General features: G+C 50.6%; 1 protein-coding gene across 1 annotated transcript in view; it reads left to right on the top strand.

Moving 5' to 3' along the window:
- The window catches only part of LOC119797125 (trichohyalin-like), a 30,138-nt gene that overhangs the window by 13,210 nt on the left and 1,578 nt on the right, over positions 1-15,350 (top strand). Inside the window, exons 8-11 of the mRNA XM_038306079.1 lie at positions 2,088-2,176; positions 2,262-3,750; positions 4,461-4,613; positions 13,505-13,743. Of these exons, the coding sequence (XP_038162007.1) occupies positions 2,088-2,176; positions 2,262-3,750; positions 4,461-4,613; positions 13,505-13,726 (1,953 nt within the window). The 3' untranslated portion in view covers positions 13,727-13,743. The remainder of the gene's footprint in view (positions 1-2,087; positions 2,177-2,261; positions 3,751-4,460; positions 4,614-13,504; positions 13,744-15,350) is intronic.

Raw genomic sequence — 15,350 nt, 5'->3', positions numbered from 1 at the left:
TGGTGCTCATAAATGCTTGGTATCGTAATCATATGTTTTTCAGAATAAATAGAAATCGCACTGGTGCGCCTCATGCAAGCTTTCATATGAGTGTCTTGCTAGTCTGTTGTCACGGCGACAATGTTTCAGTATCGATACTGTTTTGAGTATCGATACTTTTGACAACCCTACATAGAACAATGTAATTTTTCATTTGGGAGCATAAGTGCTCTTGGTAAAGAAGCTAAGCATATAGCTTTGCTAGGTATAGATGAAAAGCCAGTCCAGGGAGAAATTATATTTGTTCTTTCTATCAGGAATGGTAAAAGTGCTCAGTTGGATCATTGCTCCAATTATTTATTTGAAACTGTGGCAAAATGGTCTTAAGTCTGGAAAATGTTCTGAATGATAATGAATGTCCGGCGGCTCTGCATCAGATCAAAGAACATTTAGCAGCGGTGATTAAACCAGCGAGCATTAATAAAACCACTAAGACTCTGATTGCTTCGTATTCGTCCTTGTTAAAGGATACAAACTCCAACTCAAAGGTGAATAAATACTGACTCACTATGTAAAATGACTACTTCCTGATTAAACTGACGTCTTTAGCATCGTCTGCTATCCTGGTCAGCTATTTTATCCTATAAACGACAAAATGTTGGACATTTTTTCACTTGTGATGTATTTAATTTTGTACATACTATCAACCTGAGAAACTATAAGTACCGTATTTTCATGACCATAAGGCGCACCGTACTAAAAGGCGCAGTCTCAGTTATGTGTGCCATTTCTGTATTTAACACACACAAGGCGCATTGGACTATAGGGCGCCTTTTTTATATACAGGTACATGTCCTCTGCTATGTTTAAATACCTCTACTGCGTATTTAAAAATACAGCGGGGGCAAAACTGAGTATGACTGTGCTTTATTCATGTATTTATTACAAAGTATTAATCAAACCCATCAAAGTCATCATCCTCTGTTTCTGAATTAAACAACTGCGCTAAGTTAGACATGCCAATTTCCCCTTCTTCGCTGTCAGAGTCACTTTCCGTGCAACGCGGCTCCTCAGAAATAATGCCGGCTTTTGCAAAAGCTTGAACAACAGAGCCAGCAGACACGTTAGTCCAAGCATCTACAATCTATCCGCAAACGGTGGCGTAACTTGCCCGGCGCTGCCTTCCACTTTTCGTGAAACTGTGGTCTCTGTCTGTCATCCATCGCTCCCACGCTGCTCGCAGCCTTACTTTGAACGGCCGCTTCACACCGATGTCGAGCAGTTGAAGTTCCTTTGTCAGACCCCCGGGATAACGGCGAGCACAGCGTTTATTTGTTTCACCATGTTTTTCACATCGGCTGTGAGATGGGCACTCATGGAGTCACAGATTAACAGCGATGGTGATGTGTGGAAAAAACCACCTGGTCTCCTCACATACACCTGCCTCAGCCACTCTTTCATCATCTCTTCATCCATCCAGCCCTTTTCATTTGTCTTAATATCATATGTCATCAGAGCGATGTGTCTGTCTCGCTGTCAGCTCCCAGATCAGCTTCTCTGATTGGTTGATGCGGTGCTTCCAGCAGCAAAACTTCATTTTTTCCATCTTGAGCAGCAGCAGCGTGCTGCCGGCGCGTCAAGCGCGTCAGATGCTTAAACGCTCCCGACGCACTGCGCCTGCTGCTCAAAACGCGCTGCTGGACCTTTTGCTGCGCCTATATGCAGCTGGTCTCCTTACATTCACCTCCCTCAGCCACTCTTTCATCATCTCCTCAATGAGGTGGTCTCAAAAACCAGCAGTAACAACACACATAGGGCGCACCGCACCAAAGGGCGCGCCGCACATTTTGAGGGGAAAAAAATATGTTTATATGCGCCTTATAGTCGTGAAAATACGGTAAGTGTTTTTCTATTTGAAATTTAAGGTTTACTTTTACGATATAAAATAATTAGCAGACATTTTTCTCCCTTCATCCTTAATCATGTGTATTGTTGCGGGTCTATCCTTTCAAACTGCAGTTAAATGGCGATTTATTTGAGCTGTAGAGAGCGTGTAAAACCAAAAAACGATATTTGTTTAACGTTGCTGAACACATCTTCTCAAACAGCGGCACCATCATCTGGTGGCGCGGAGGGAGAGTTTGATCCGATCTCTCAGAGGTCTGCTGAAGACGAAGGAACCAACGAAGAGCTCTCAGTAAGGAAGACGACTCGCACCTTATTTGTCCAAAGCGATCCAATACAGGCGTAATTTATCTGTTTTGGCTTTATGTCTTTATCAGTGCTGTAGGAGAAGGAGGAACATCTGTTAAAATGAAGAACGTCAGCAGGGATGGCGAGGAGGAGCAGACGGACAAAGGGACAGGAGGAGAGACGACCACCAAAAAGGCAACATCTGAGCGGAAGGAAGAGAAACGCAACAAAGATAAAGGAACTAAAGTCGATGATCATGAGGAAGACAGACGGTCTCGACCACGGACAGGTGGGCAGAAGGAAGAGAAGACAAATGAAAGTAGCAGCAAGGACAAGGAGGCCGCTAGAAAGTTTACAGCTGAGAGGACCGATGACAAGAGAAGTAAGCAAGGGGAGAGCGGAACAAGGACGGTCGGAGAGGAAAGGACATCACCTAGAGAGTCAGCTGAAGACAAAAGTAAAGAAAAGACCATGAGCAAAGGAGAAGATGAGACAAAGCTGCAGAGAGATGAGAGGAAAATAATCGGAAAGATCGTGAAGGCCAGTCAGGGAACAAAGGTCCATTTGAAGACTATGCTGGGAGGACTAACAAAAGCAGCTGCTGAGGAGGAGGAGAAGAAGAAGAGAAAGGAGGAGAATGAGGTCACGGAGGAGGTGAAAAAGACTTCAGAGAGAGAAAAAAGAAGAAGCACAGTAAAGGAGGAGGAAAAGTCTGACACTAAAAAAGAAAAACCCAAAGAGCAGAAGCAGAATGAAGTTCAAGAGAAGGTGGCAGGAAGACGGGAGGAGCAAAAAAATCAGGAAGGCAGCAGGGAAGCGGAGGCGGTCAGAGTAACGCGTGAAAAACCGAAACATGACAGCAAACTTAAGGAGAAAACAGACGACAGAACCTCGTCTCACCGACCGGAGGGGAGAGAAGAGCGGAGGAAGAGTGATGCTGAAGACAAGGAGGCCAAAAAACAGGAAGGGAGGGGGGAGTCAGAGGGGGTCCGAATAACACGTGAAAAGAGGAAGAAACACGAAAACCAAACTGACAACAGAATGAGATTAAGTCCACAAAAGGAGAGAAAAGAGCAGAAGATGAGTGGAGCAGGAGGCAAAACGACAAAGCAGGAGGAGCAGGACCGGAGGAGGGAACCTGAGGTAGTTAGGCTAACACGAGAACAGAAGAAGAAACAGGACGGCCAATATCAGGAGACTAAAGAAGAGACTAAGGAGCAAAAGAAGAACAAAGCTGTAGACAAGGCGACAAGAAAACAAGAGGAGCCAAGATCTCTGGAAGGGAGGAAGGAAACAGAGGTAGTGAGAATAACAAGGGAGCAGAAGAAGAAACACGAGGAGAGAAAAGAGGAGCAAGTGACATTAAGACGTTCAGAAGAGTGCAAAGACCAGAAGAGGGATGATGGAGGGGCGAAGAGTGGGACTTCTCGAGTTGAGGCTTTACGGTTGAAATCTGTTGACAAAGAAGCAGGACAGGAAGAGAAAGACGACTCGGAAAGAGAGAGTGCAACCGGGACGGATTCAACTCTGCACAGGATCAACGGAGACCTGCGGATATCTCTGAAAACAGAAAAGCCCGTAAGTTGATTTGCTGCCGTGCAGGAAGCCGTTTCACGCACACAAACATATACCCCATTTACACTACCTTTGAAAAACCGATCCATGCCGAGACCGGTCCGAGCTCGGATCAGTTAACCAGGCCGAGCTCGGTTCTGACGACCGTTTAAACATCACGCTATCTCGGTTCCTCCACTCCTCGCCTCCTAGTGACCATCTGCGGTATTACTGCCAGTATTGAAGGAGGAAATCAAGCAGTTAGTGGCGGTAATGCACCAAAAGTTGTTTGCCAACCGCCATTAAACACAAGAAGAAGAAGACGAAGAAGAAGGAGGGAATCAAGCAAATCAAATGCCATTATTTGAAATGTTGCGTGGAGAAGATTTTGATTGTTGTTTATAGTTGAAGAAGTTGTTCTTCTTCTTCTGTTTCCGGAGGGGCATTACCGCCAACTACTGGAATGGAGTGTGAATCAGGATGTGCAGCCAGACTGAGATGACGCGTTCTGCTGATGCGCTCTTGTTATCAGAGAACCGAGCCAGGGAAAAACCGAGCCGAGCCCACCTCTGGAACTGGTCTGCAGTTAGCGCGGTTCGGTTGAGTTTGCTTTCCATTTACACACGATAAGTTATCTCAGTTACTGAGCTCGGACCGGTCTCGGCACGGTTTTTCAAAGGTAGTGTAAATGGGGTAATAGAGAATGTGTAACAAGTAGCGTCATCCCCCACCAGGGTCATCAGGAAAACCATAGAAGTGACTGGTGGTCTCGTGTCTCTCTCCAGGATATCAGGAAGTGTCTGTCAGCGCTGGACCAACTCAGTATGCTGTATGTGACGTCTCAACACGTCCAGAGGCACAGCGAGCTCATAGCCACCCTCAGGAAGGTAAACACCGCTCTATATAAATTACATTTGCAACAAGACATGGGAGCAATATTGTAGCAAAATTATTTGCACATGTGTGGAGAGTTGTGTGTATCTCGTGTGAGTGCAGTGGGATTTGAAAATGTGTAAATTACATTTGCAACAAGACATGGGAGCAATATTGTAGCAAAATTATTTGCACATGTGTGGAGAGTTGTGTGTATCTCGTGTGAGTGCAGTGGGATTTGAAAATGTGTAAATACTGCCTGCCTGCCTGCCTGCCTGCCTGCCTGCCTGCCTGCCTGCCTGCCTGCCTGCCTGCCTGCCTGCCTGCCTGCCTGCCTGCCTGCCTGCCTGCCTGCCTGCCTGCCTGCCTGCCTGCCTGCCTGCCTGCCTGCCTGCCTGCCTGCCTGCCTGCCTGCCTGCCTGCCTGCCTGCCTGCCTGCCTGCCTGCCTGCCTGCCTGCCTGCCTGCCTGCCTGCCTGCCTGCCTGCCTGCCTGCCTGCCTGCCTGCCTGCCTGCCTGCCTGCCTGCCTGCCTGCCTGCCTGCCTGCCTGCCTGCCTGCCTGCCTGCCTGCCTGCCTGCCTGCCTGCCTGCCTGCCTGCCTGCCTGCCTGCCTGCCTGCCTGCCTGCCTGCCTGCCTGCCTGCCTGCCTGCCTGCCTGCCTGCCTGCCTGCCTGCCTGCCTGCCTGCCTGCCTGCCTGCCTGCCTGCCTGCCTGCCTGCCTGCCTGCCTGCCTGCCTGCCTGCCTGCCTGCCTGCCTGCCTGCCTGCCTGCCTGCCTGCCTGCCTGCCTGCCTGCCTGCCTGCCTGCCTGCCTGCCTGCCTGCCTGCCTGCCTGCCTGCCTGCCTGCCTGCCTGCCTGCCTGCCTGCCTGCCTGCCTGCCTGCCTGCCTGCCTGCCTGCCTGCCTGCCTGCCTGCCTGCCTGCCTGCCTGCCTGCCTGCCTGCCTGCCTGCCTGCCTGCCTGCCTGCCTGCCTGCCTGCCTGCCTGCCTGCCTGCCTGCCTGCCTGCCTGCCTGCCTGCCTGCCTGCCTGCCTGCCTGCCTGCCTGCCTGCCTGCCTGCCTGCCTGCCTGCCTGCCTGCCTGCCTGCCTGCCTGCCTGCCTGCCTGCCTGCCTGCCTGCCTGCCTGCCTGCCTGCCTGCCTGCCTGCCTGCCTGCCTGCCTGCCTGCCTGCCTGCCTGCCTGCCTGCCTGCCTGCCTGCCTGCCTGCCTGCCTGCCTGCCTGCCTGCCTGCCTGCCTGCCTGCCTGCCTGCCTGCCTGCCTGCCTGCCTGCCTGCCTGCCTGCCTGCCTGCCTGCCTGCCTGCCTGCCTGCCTGCCTGCCTGCCTGCCTGCCTGCCTGCCTGCCTGCCTGCCTGCCTGCCTGCCTGCCTGCCTGCCTGCCTGCCTGCCTGCCTGCCTGCCTGCCTGCCTGCCTGCCTGCCTGCCTGCCTGCCTGCCTGCCTGCCTGCCTGCCTGCCTGCCTGCCTGCCTGCCTGCCTGCCTGCCTGCCTGCCTGCCTGCCTGCCTGCCTGCCTGCCTGCCTGCCTGCCTGCCTGCCTGCCTGCCTGCCTGCCTGCCTGCCTGCCTGCCTGCCTGCCTGCCTGCCTGCCTGCCTGCCTGCCTGCCTGCCTGCCTGCCTGCCTGCCTGCCTGCCTGCCTGCCTGCCTGCCTGCCTGCCTGCCTGCCTGCCTGCCTGCCTGCCTGCCTGCCTGCCTGCCTGCCTGCCTGCCTGCCTGCCTGCCTGCCTGCCTGCCTGCCTGCCTGCCTGCCTGCCTGCCTGCCTGCCTGCCTGCCTGCCTGCCTGCCTGCCTGCCTGCCTGCCTGCCTGCCTGCCTGCCTGCCTGCCTGCCTGCCTGCCTGCCTGCCTGCCTGCCTGCCTGCCTGCCTGCCTGCCTGCCTGCCTGCCTGCCTGCCTGCCTGCCTGCCTGCCTGCCTGCCTGCCTGCCTGCCTGCCTGCCTGCCTGCCTGCCTGCCTGCCTGCCTGCCTGCCTGCCTGCCTGCCTGCCTGCCTGCCTGCCTGCCTGCCTGCCTGCCTGCCTGCCTGCCTGCCTGCCTGCCTGCCTGCCTGCCTGCCTGCCTGCCTGCCTGCCTGCCTGCCTGCCTGCCTGCCTGCCTGCCTGCCTGCCTGCCTGCCTGCCTGCCTGCCTGCCTGCCTGCCTGCCTGCCTGCCTGCCTGCCTGCCTGCCTGCCTGCCTGCCTGCCTGCCTGCCTGCCTGCCTGCCTGCCTGCCTGCCTGCCTGCCTGCCTGCCTGCCTGCCTGCCTGCCTGCCTGCCTGCCTGCCTGCCTGCCTGCCTGCCTGCCTGCCTGCCTGCCTGCCTGCCTGCCTGCCTGCCTGCCTGCCTGCCTGCCTGCCTGCCTGCCTGCCTGCCTGCCTGCCTGCCTGCCTGCCTGCCTGCCTGCCTGCCTGCCTGCCTGCCTGCCTGCCTGCCTGCCTGCCTGCCTGCCTGCCTGCCTGCCTGCCTGCCTGCCTGCCTGCCTGCCTGCCTGCCTGCCTGCCTGCCTGCCTGCCTGCCTGCCTGCCTGCCTGCCTGCCTGCCTGCCTGCCTGCCTGCCTGCCTGCCTGCCTGCCTGCCTGCCTGCCTGCCTGCCTGCCTGCCTGCCTGCCTGCCTGCCTGCCTGCCTGCCTGCCTGCCTGCCTGCCTGCCTGCCTGCCTGCCTGCCTGCCTGCCTGCCTGCCTGCCTGCCTGCCTGCCTGCCTGCCTGCCTGCCTGCCTGCCTGCCTGCCTGCCTGCCTGCCTGCCTGCCTGCCTGCCTGCCTGCCTGCCTGCCTGCCTGCCTGCCTGCCTGCCTGCCTGCCTGCCTGCCTGCCTGCCTGCCTGCCTGCCTGCCTGCCTGCCTGCCTGCCTGCCTGCCTGCCTGCCTGCCTGCCTGCCTGCCTGCCTGCCTGCCTGCCTGCCTGCCTGCCTGCCTGCCTGCCTGCCTGCCTGCCTGCCTGCCTGCCTGCCTGCCTGCCTGCCTGCCTGCCTGCCTGCCTGCCTGCCTGCCTGCCTGCCTGCCTGCCTGCCTGCCTGCCTGCCTGCCTGCCTGCCTGCCTGCCTGCCTGCCTGCCTGCCTGCCTGCCTGCCTGCCTGCCTGCCTGCCTGCCTGCCTGCCTGCCTGCCTGCCTGCCTGCCTGCCTGCCTGCCTGCCTGCCTGCCTGCCTGCCTGCCTGCCTGCCTGCCTGCCTGCCTGCCTGCCTGCCTGCCTGCCTGCCTGCCTGCCTGCCTGCCTGCCTGCCTGCCTGCCTGCCTGCCTGCCTGCCTGCCTGCCTGCCTGCCTGCCTGCCTGCCTGCCTGCCTGCCTGCCTGCCTGCCTGCCTGCCTGCCTGCCTGCCTGCCTGCCTGCCTGCCTGCCTGCCTGCCTGCCTGCCTGCCTGCCTGCCTGCCTGCCTGCCTGCCTGCCTGCCTGCCTGCCTGCCTGCCTGCCTGCCTGCCTGCCTGCCTGCCTGCCTGCCTGCCTGCCTGCCTGCCTGCCTGCCTGCCTGCCTGCCTGCCTGCCTGCCTGCCTGCCTGCCTGCCTGCCTGCCTGCCTGCCTGCCTGCCTGCCTGCCTGCCTGCCTGCCTGCCTGCCTGCCTGCCTGCCTGCCTGCCTGCCTGCCTGCCTGCCTGCCTGCCTGCCTGCCTGCCTGCCTGCCTGCCTGCCTGCCTGCCTGCCTGCCTGCCTGCCTGCCTGCCTGCCTGCCTGCCTGCCTGCCTGCCTGCCTGCCTGCCTGCCTGCCTGCCTGCCTGCCTGCCTGCCTGCCTGCCTGCCTGCCTGCCTGCCTGCCTGCCTGCCTGCCTGCCTGCCTGCCTGCCTGCCTGCCTGCCTGCCTGCCTGCCTGCCTGCCTGCCTGCCTGCCTGCCTGCCTGCCTGCCTGCCTGCCTGCCTGCCTGCCTGCCTGCCTGCCTGCCTGCCTGCCTGCCTGCCTGCCTGCCTGCCTGCCTGCCTGCCTGCCTGCCTGCCTGCCTGCCTGCCTGCCTGCCTGCCTGCCTGCCTGCCTGCCTGCCTGCCTGCCTGCCTGCCTGCCTGCCTGCCTGCCTGCCTGCCTGCCTGCCTGCCTGCCTGCCTGCCTGCCTGCCTGCCTGCCTGCCTGCCTGCCTGCCTGCCTGCCTGCCTGCCTGCCTGCCTGCCTGCCTGCCTGCCTGCCTGCCTGCCTGCCTGCTTCATGTACACTATTAACTTGTGTACATGATACTTGTTGATGGCATTAAAATTATTTCTAAGAGCATTAAAGAGCATTAAATTAGAGTTCCTCATTCCTGTACAAACCCTGTATGAGGTCAATAACTTAGATATTTATCTATATCATAACATAGTTAGATACCTTGCAGTAAGAATCTGGGTGTTAAGGGTAGGGCTGGGCGATATAGAAAAAAAGCTTATCGATAAAAAAAAATGCATATTGATCGATATCGATAATTATTGAAACGATTTGAAACCATATTTTATGTGCAGCTCTGCCTGGACTTTTTATAATATTGCTAAATGATTGAATTTTAATAAAAAACACTTCGACTTCGAATTAAATCTTTATTTAACCAACTTTTTTAACCATAACAGAATTGTTTTAAAGAAAAATAACTTAAGAGACCTGAGTTATGGGGGTGGCCTAGGTCTCAACATGGAGTAGACGTGTTTTGAGGGAGCTCCGACTTAACTCCACTACTTTCTCACCCTAAATAATAATATTTAAACTTCTGCCTAGCATATTCATAGTGCGCCATCACACTATGAACAGAACGACCAAGCCCAAACTAAATAAGAAAGACAAAGGCTCGGGGGAGGAAACTTTGGACGACCGGACCAAACTAGCAAGCCTGGAAGTGGCTAAGGCTAACACAAGCCCCATGTGCTCTCCAGGTCCATCGGCCACCAATGAGGACGTTCTGTCAGCTATAAGTAAGCTTAGCAGCACGGTCGACACGAGGTTTACTGAGCTCAACGGATCAATTTCCAGTCTCAAAGCGGCACTTTCGGATTTTTGTGACCGTGTGACATCAACCGAGGCCGCAGTGGGGTCACAGGATAGACGGATTTCGGAGCTAGAGAAAAGGTACGACAGTCTGGCAGCTCAATGCTCACTACAGCAAGCAAAGCTGGAGGACCTGGAGGCGCGCTCACGCCGGCAGAATATACGCATTGTAGGCATACCGGAGAGAGCCGAGAATGGTAGACCCACGGAGTTTGTCTGTAAACTGCTGCCCAAATTGCTGGGAGAGGACAATTTTGATCGTCCAATTGAAGTGGATCGGGCACACCGGAGCCTAACGCATGCCAAAGACGGGAAGGCGAGAGCCATCATTGTCAGGATGCATTATTTTCAAGAGAGAGAGCGTATGCTGCGGTTGGCGAGGGAGAAAAGTCCGCTGCAATACGACGGTCGCTCGGTGTTCATCTTTCCCGACCTCACCTCAGCTGTAATGAAGAAACGTCAGGCGTTCCAAGCTATCAAGGAGCAATGCAGATCCAAGACGATTTGTTATGGATTCCGATACCCGGCGCAGTTCATGGTCACCGTGAATAACAACACCGCTATGTTCGACACTCCAGTGGAAGCCGAAAAATTCCTGAGCCGGGAGATAGAGGACTGGCAGTCTGGGACTAAATGAAGCAGGTGGACAAACTTTCCTTTCGTTGATACATTTGAGACTTTTTGAAAATGAGAAAATTTTTGCCATCGGGTGAGAATTCAACGTTTTTTTTTGTTTGTTTTAATAAGCTAATTGTGTGGAGTTGAGTGGCTGTCCCGGTTGTAAAGGTGGGGAAGCTTGTTACTTGTCCTCCACAGGGTGGGCGGGTAGTTCCAGCTTTAAGGTGGAGGTATGGAGATTCCGCTTTGGGTTCTGTTCAGTTATGTTGGGGGGTGGGGAGGGTTTGTTATGTTTTTTAAGAGACCTGAGTTATGTTATTAAATACTGACAAAGAATAAACTAAAGTGACCAGAAAAGTGACCAAAATAAATATAACAAATAAATAAATGCCCCCCCACCGCCGCCCCCGTTTTCTGCTTTAACCTGAGTTATTACTTTGAAGTTTCTGGCCCCTCAGCATTTTTATCTCAATTGTTAGAACTACGTGGGAAACTGCCCAGAACTGAAAATATATATATATTTTCCGAAGATTCCTCGGAGGAGAGCCGCACCGCGGCCTACACAGCTCGTAGTCCTGCGGCTGTGAGCGGCTGAGATGATTAAAAGAAAGTTGGTTTCGTTATCAGACTGGTTTTCACTGGTTCCCGACACATTTTCTAGATGACTGTGGTTTGTTTTTGGTCCGACTTGCCATGACCGAAATACTGCCAGACTGCCGAACTACAAAACCTTTCTTTGAAACAATTTCCTCCGCCTCTCCTTGCTGCACAGCTTCATGTGCTCTGTGTTGAGTTTTGAGAGGGCGGCGCTTGGTGACGCGGTGCCTGGGTCCGCGATTGTGATTGGTTGGGAGGAAGCAGTGACTAGCATAAACCTACATGCTAGGCTACAATGAGAAGGATGGAAAACTGCGTTTCTTTTTTATCGAACTTTTATCGACCCTCTTTTTTTCTATTGCGCCACACGTCTATCGATCGATATATATCGTTATTGAATTATCGCCCAGCCCTAGTTAAGGGTTCTGGGTTTATTGATCCTCTTTGTGAAATCTGATTTCTTTTGCTTTGCTGTTCAATTTTCTAAGTATATGCAACTAGTTTGCGATCTCAACTGCATTCATACAGCTTTACTCCCAGATTCCCCATCCTCCATCAGCGCTCCGCTCACGTACGTCGTGCAGAGTACTTGTCTGTGATGTTAATCAATGAGAGCTGTTCCACATCCACCACTACTCCTCCGCACGTCACCATCCACCAGACATGTTCACAAGTCATTTTTTTTAAGTCCAAGTCAAGTCTCAAGTCTTGAGAAGGCCTGTCGCAATTATCAATTAATCGCACAATAAATTCCAATCACTTGATTAATTTAAAAAAGTGTAATAATTTTCGTGCTTGCTTGTTTCTCCTTGTGTTTTCATCTCCATCACTGAGACGGTATAGATTAAAGGTCACTAGTATATCTATGGAATGATCATTATCTTGAACTGCTAAATGAAAAATACAATTAAAAAAAGCACACGCGCAATTTTTTTTCCAGTTAAATTTTGCATCTTTATTTTTTTCTTTCAAAAACAACAATTTTCTTACAGTATTTACCTGACATTTCTGGTTACAACTTTTTCTAGTGTTAGGAGTAAATGTCTGCTCTTTTATTTTTAAGTGAAAATGAGGACTGTGGAAAAAAAACAATCACAATCCTGCCTTTTATTAATACATATGAAGTTAGCAACTACAACAGATAAAGAAAAACCCTGAATAAATACCAGGACAATAACAATTCTTTCATAGAAACATTGTGGTAATAACTTTTTGTAACTTAATGCCCTGGAACAGACAGAACCAACTCGGCGGGCAGTATTTTAAAGTCAATTCAGTTTATTTATTTAGTGCCAATTCACAACATTATTCACAACATATTTCTCCTCTACGACTGCCATGAAGTTTTTAAAGCTTGGTTTGTCGATCATGCATGCATGCGCACGGGCATATATGTCACGTAGCGTTGCGTCAGTGACGTCAGTGCTACGTGACTGTTTGACAGCCACTCTGCTGGGTTTTTTTGTTTTGTTTTTTTTACCTCTGCTGTGTGCGGGTAAGGCGAGCGGCGATCAGTCAAGTTAGTAAAACAAAAAACACTTAGAAAAAATAAAATATTGTTCACAAGTCAGAAATCACGAGTCTAAGTCGAGTCTGAAGTCATTAAATATACGACTTAAGTGCGACTCGAGTATGAGTCACAAACTCGAGTCCCCATCTCTGCCGTCCACGTACGTCTTCTCCGTCCGTCAGCGTCCAAATACGGAGCCGAGCTATTTATTGATCCGCTTTGGTCCGGCCAGGTCAAGATCCGTAATTGCAATCGCACCAAACAGGAAAAAAGACGTGGAGAAGATCCGGTTCGTTAAATTAAAATATAGTAACGACAGATCAGAAACTATAAATTAGAGCATAATTCTTATATATTCCCTAAAACTAAGAGCGTTTAATTATATAATTGGATGCAAACTATTGGTACTTCCTCATACCAAGGAATCAGATTTCTCATCTCGATCTAAATATTTATTTTATACTGAGAGGCTTAAAAGTTTAATCAAATACAGTCACAACAACTTCAAACAGCGTATCTGACAACTTCATAACAAACTCATGATCGCAGGCATGGATGAAGAGAGGCTGAGTTTGGAAATAGAGAACAAACATAGTTCATACAAACCATGGATGATCCTAGTTATCCCTGTAACAAAGATCCACAACAAACAGAAAATATTTGGACAGAAACTGCACATGTGCTGGATGCTGATGAGGATTTTTGTAATATTAAATAGGCGTTAATTTCTGCTTGTTTTGCTGCTATGAATTTAATAATAATAGTATCTAGGGATCTTTCCCAACCTTAAAAACTCAATCTTTTCTAGAGTATCTAAAAATAAAGCCATCATCGTCCGCCTTGGTTGTTGTTTTTCATCCTGCTTCTGCGTAGCATATTGACCTTTTAGTATTAATGACGTTCAGGTGGGATGAATGCGACCTGGCCGTTCAGACACGGGTCAAATTTGTATCGGATCAGGACCACATAGCCAAGTGGCCTGGGTGGTATTGGAAAAAATCAGATCCGTGTTGTTCAGACTGCCTTGAAAAGATCAGATACATGGGGCATATGGTCAAAATAATCGGATTTGGTTCATCAGGCTGCTGTTTTGAACGTAGCCACAAAAAAATTGGAATTGAGCATTAAAGCCCTAAAGGGTGAATGTCGCCTAATGCTGCATTATTGATGATTGACAGAGGAACAATATTGGCTATTTTATGCACAGAAAAACCCAGCCCAACATTGTTTATATCTTTGCCTAACCGTTCTGATGCTGTTTTGGTTTTTAGATGCGGTACTATCGGGCGAACCAAGCCATCATGGACAAGGCCGCCATGCTGTACAACCGATTCAAAAACACCTACCTGGTGGGCGAGGGTGAGCGTGAGGATGTGGTGAGCGCCGCCTTCCTGCAATCGCTGCTGCAGGAGAAGGAGAGGGAGGAGGCGCAGAGGGTGAAGCTCTGGAGGGAGAAATTCCAGAAGGAGATGGAGGAGCAGAGCCAGTGCTGAGAAGGTTGAAATAAAAGGTAAAAAACAACGATCTCTACAGCAACCAGAGCTGGAATACATGACATGATTTTTAAATTTTATGTTTGAATGGTAAATTATTCACTCAGGAATGTTTTTTTTTTTTTTTGTAAGTGGTGATTCCATATTTTATTCCAGACATTCTGTAGATTTATCGCTGAGTATGAATATTTTGGAAAATCTGAAGATCTCCAGACTTCCCAGTTAAAATTTTGATCACTAAGCGCAGCCTCACTGGTTTTTCCAAGACAAGTACTAACTAGAGAAGAGGCATGCTAGAGCAGAAACATGAAGGATCCAGAGTTCAGTCTGGTTTATTTACACTGATGGAGAGAATGACACAGATTAACTTTATGTGGTTCTATTTGGAAATATAAAGACGGAATAAACTCCAGCTATCACCTGAACAGCACCCATTTAGTCACGCTGCATGGTGGAGCAGCACAACGTTTCTGCTATGTTCTTCTTTTTCCCATTTTATTTTTTTAATTTTTGTCAACTTCAAAGTATAAATCTTACAAGTCACAGTTACATTCTGTCACCTGAGAGACCTCAGCCTGAGTCACATTCTCATAAGGTGACCGACATGTTGTTAAAGTGAGAAAAAATGCAAACCAAGACATAACCAGATATTTAAAATAATTAAAAATAAAAAAATACAATAATGAACATTAATCATTTAACCAGGGTGACCTGGTATAAACCCTTGTATGTCTAAAACCGTTTCTTTATTGTACATTTTGTTAGCTTGTCTGTCTGCTATATTAACCATTATGGTGATTTAACTAGATCTGCTATTTTCAAAACTTTTGTGAGACACTTATTTTATAAAGTAGAGCATTCCTTCATAAAAAGGTTTATTTGAATTCTATAAATGAACATTTTCTGCCCAATAGCAATGATGAGCTGCATGGCAACATTCTATACAACAGTTGTAGCATCTAGGCTAGAGCTGTCCATCTGGTAAATAATCTGGTTGGTATTCCAGATTGTAAAGGTTCACTTTTTTGGAATATAATACTAGATTAAAACTAAAACCTTTTCAAGTTTTAATCGACTAAAAACATCTAAGACTATCACATATCATTATGACTAACATGTGACTAACATTAATAATAGTTTTCATCCTGAACACTAAAGGCCGTTTCTTGATGTCTACTTGTGCGTTCTCATGTGCTCGTGTGACGTCTTCAGCTTCAGCCCTGTTCCAATTCACAAGAACAGCAGGCCAAGAATGGACAAAGTCCCCAAATGTTGCTCTCACCCCTCCCTCCTTACCCAGCATGCATCAGAGCAGACTTGTCCGCTCTTTAGATCGACAGCTCTCCCAGCATGCACTGCGGCATCAGCTTCCAGTGGAGCGCTCACAGAGCTCCGAGTATTAAGTCAGAACTTCTCTTTTCTGTTACTGTCGTTCGATAAAAGTATGTTTTAGGATAATTTGAGGCGAGAACATTATACTTTTAACTGATCTTAAATTTGATTAAAGTTTAAAATGGGAAAAAACTCAGGATGATGACTTTTTTTCTCAGAATTCTGACTTTAATCTCAGAATGTTGGATCTTAATGTAGATGGGCACCATGAAGGAAGAGATGTGGAGCACTC

Source organism: Cyprinodon tularosa, unplaced genomic scaffold (assembly GCF_016077235.1).
Source record: "Cyprinodon tularosa strain WSP-4 unplaced genomic scaffold, ASM1607723v1 ctg571, whole genome shotgun sequence".
Classification (NCBI taxonomy): Eukaryota; Metazoa; Chordata; class Actinopteri; order Cyprinodontiformes; family Cyprinodontidae; genus Cyprinodon; species Cyprinodon tularosa.
Note: the sequence above shows the minus strand (reverse complement) of the source record. Positions and strands in the feature narration are given on the sequence as shown.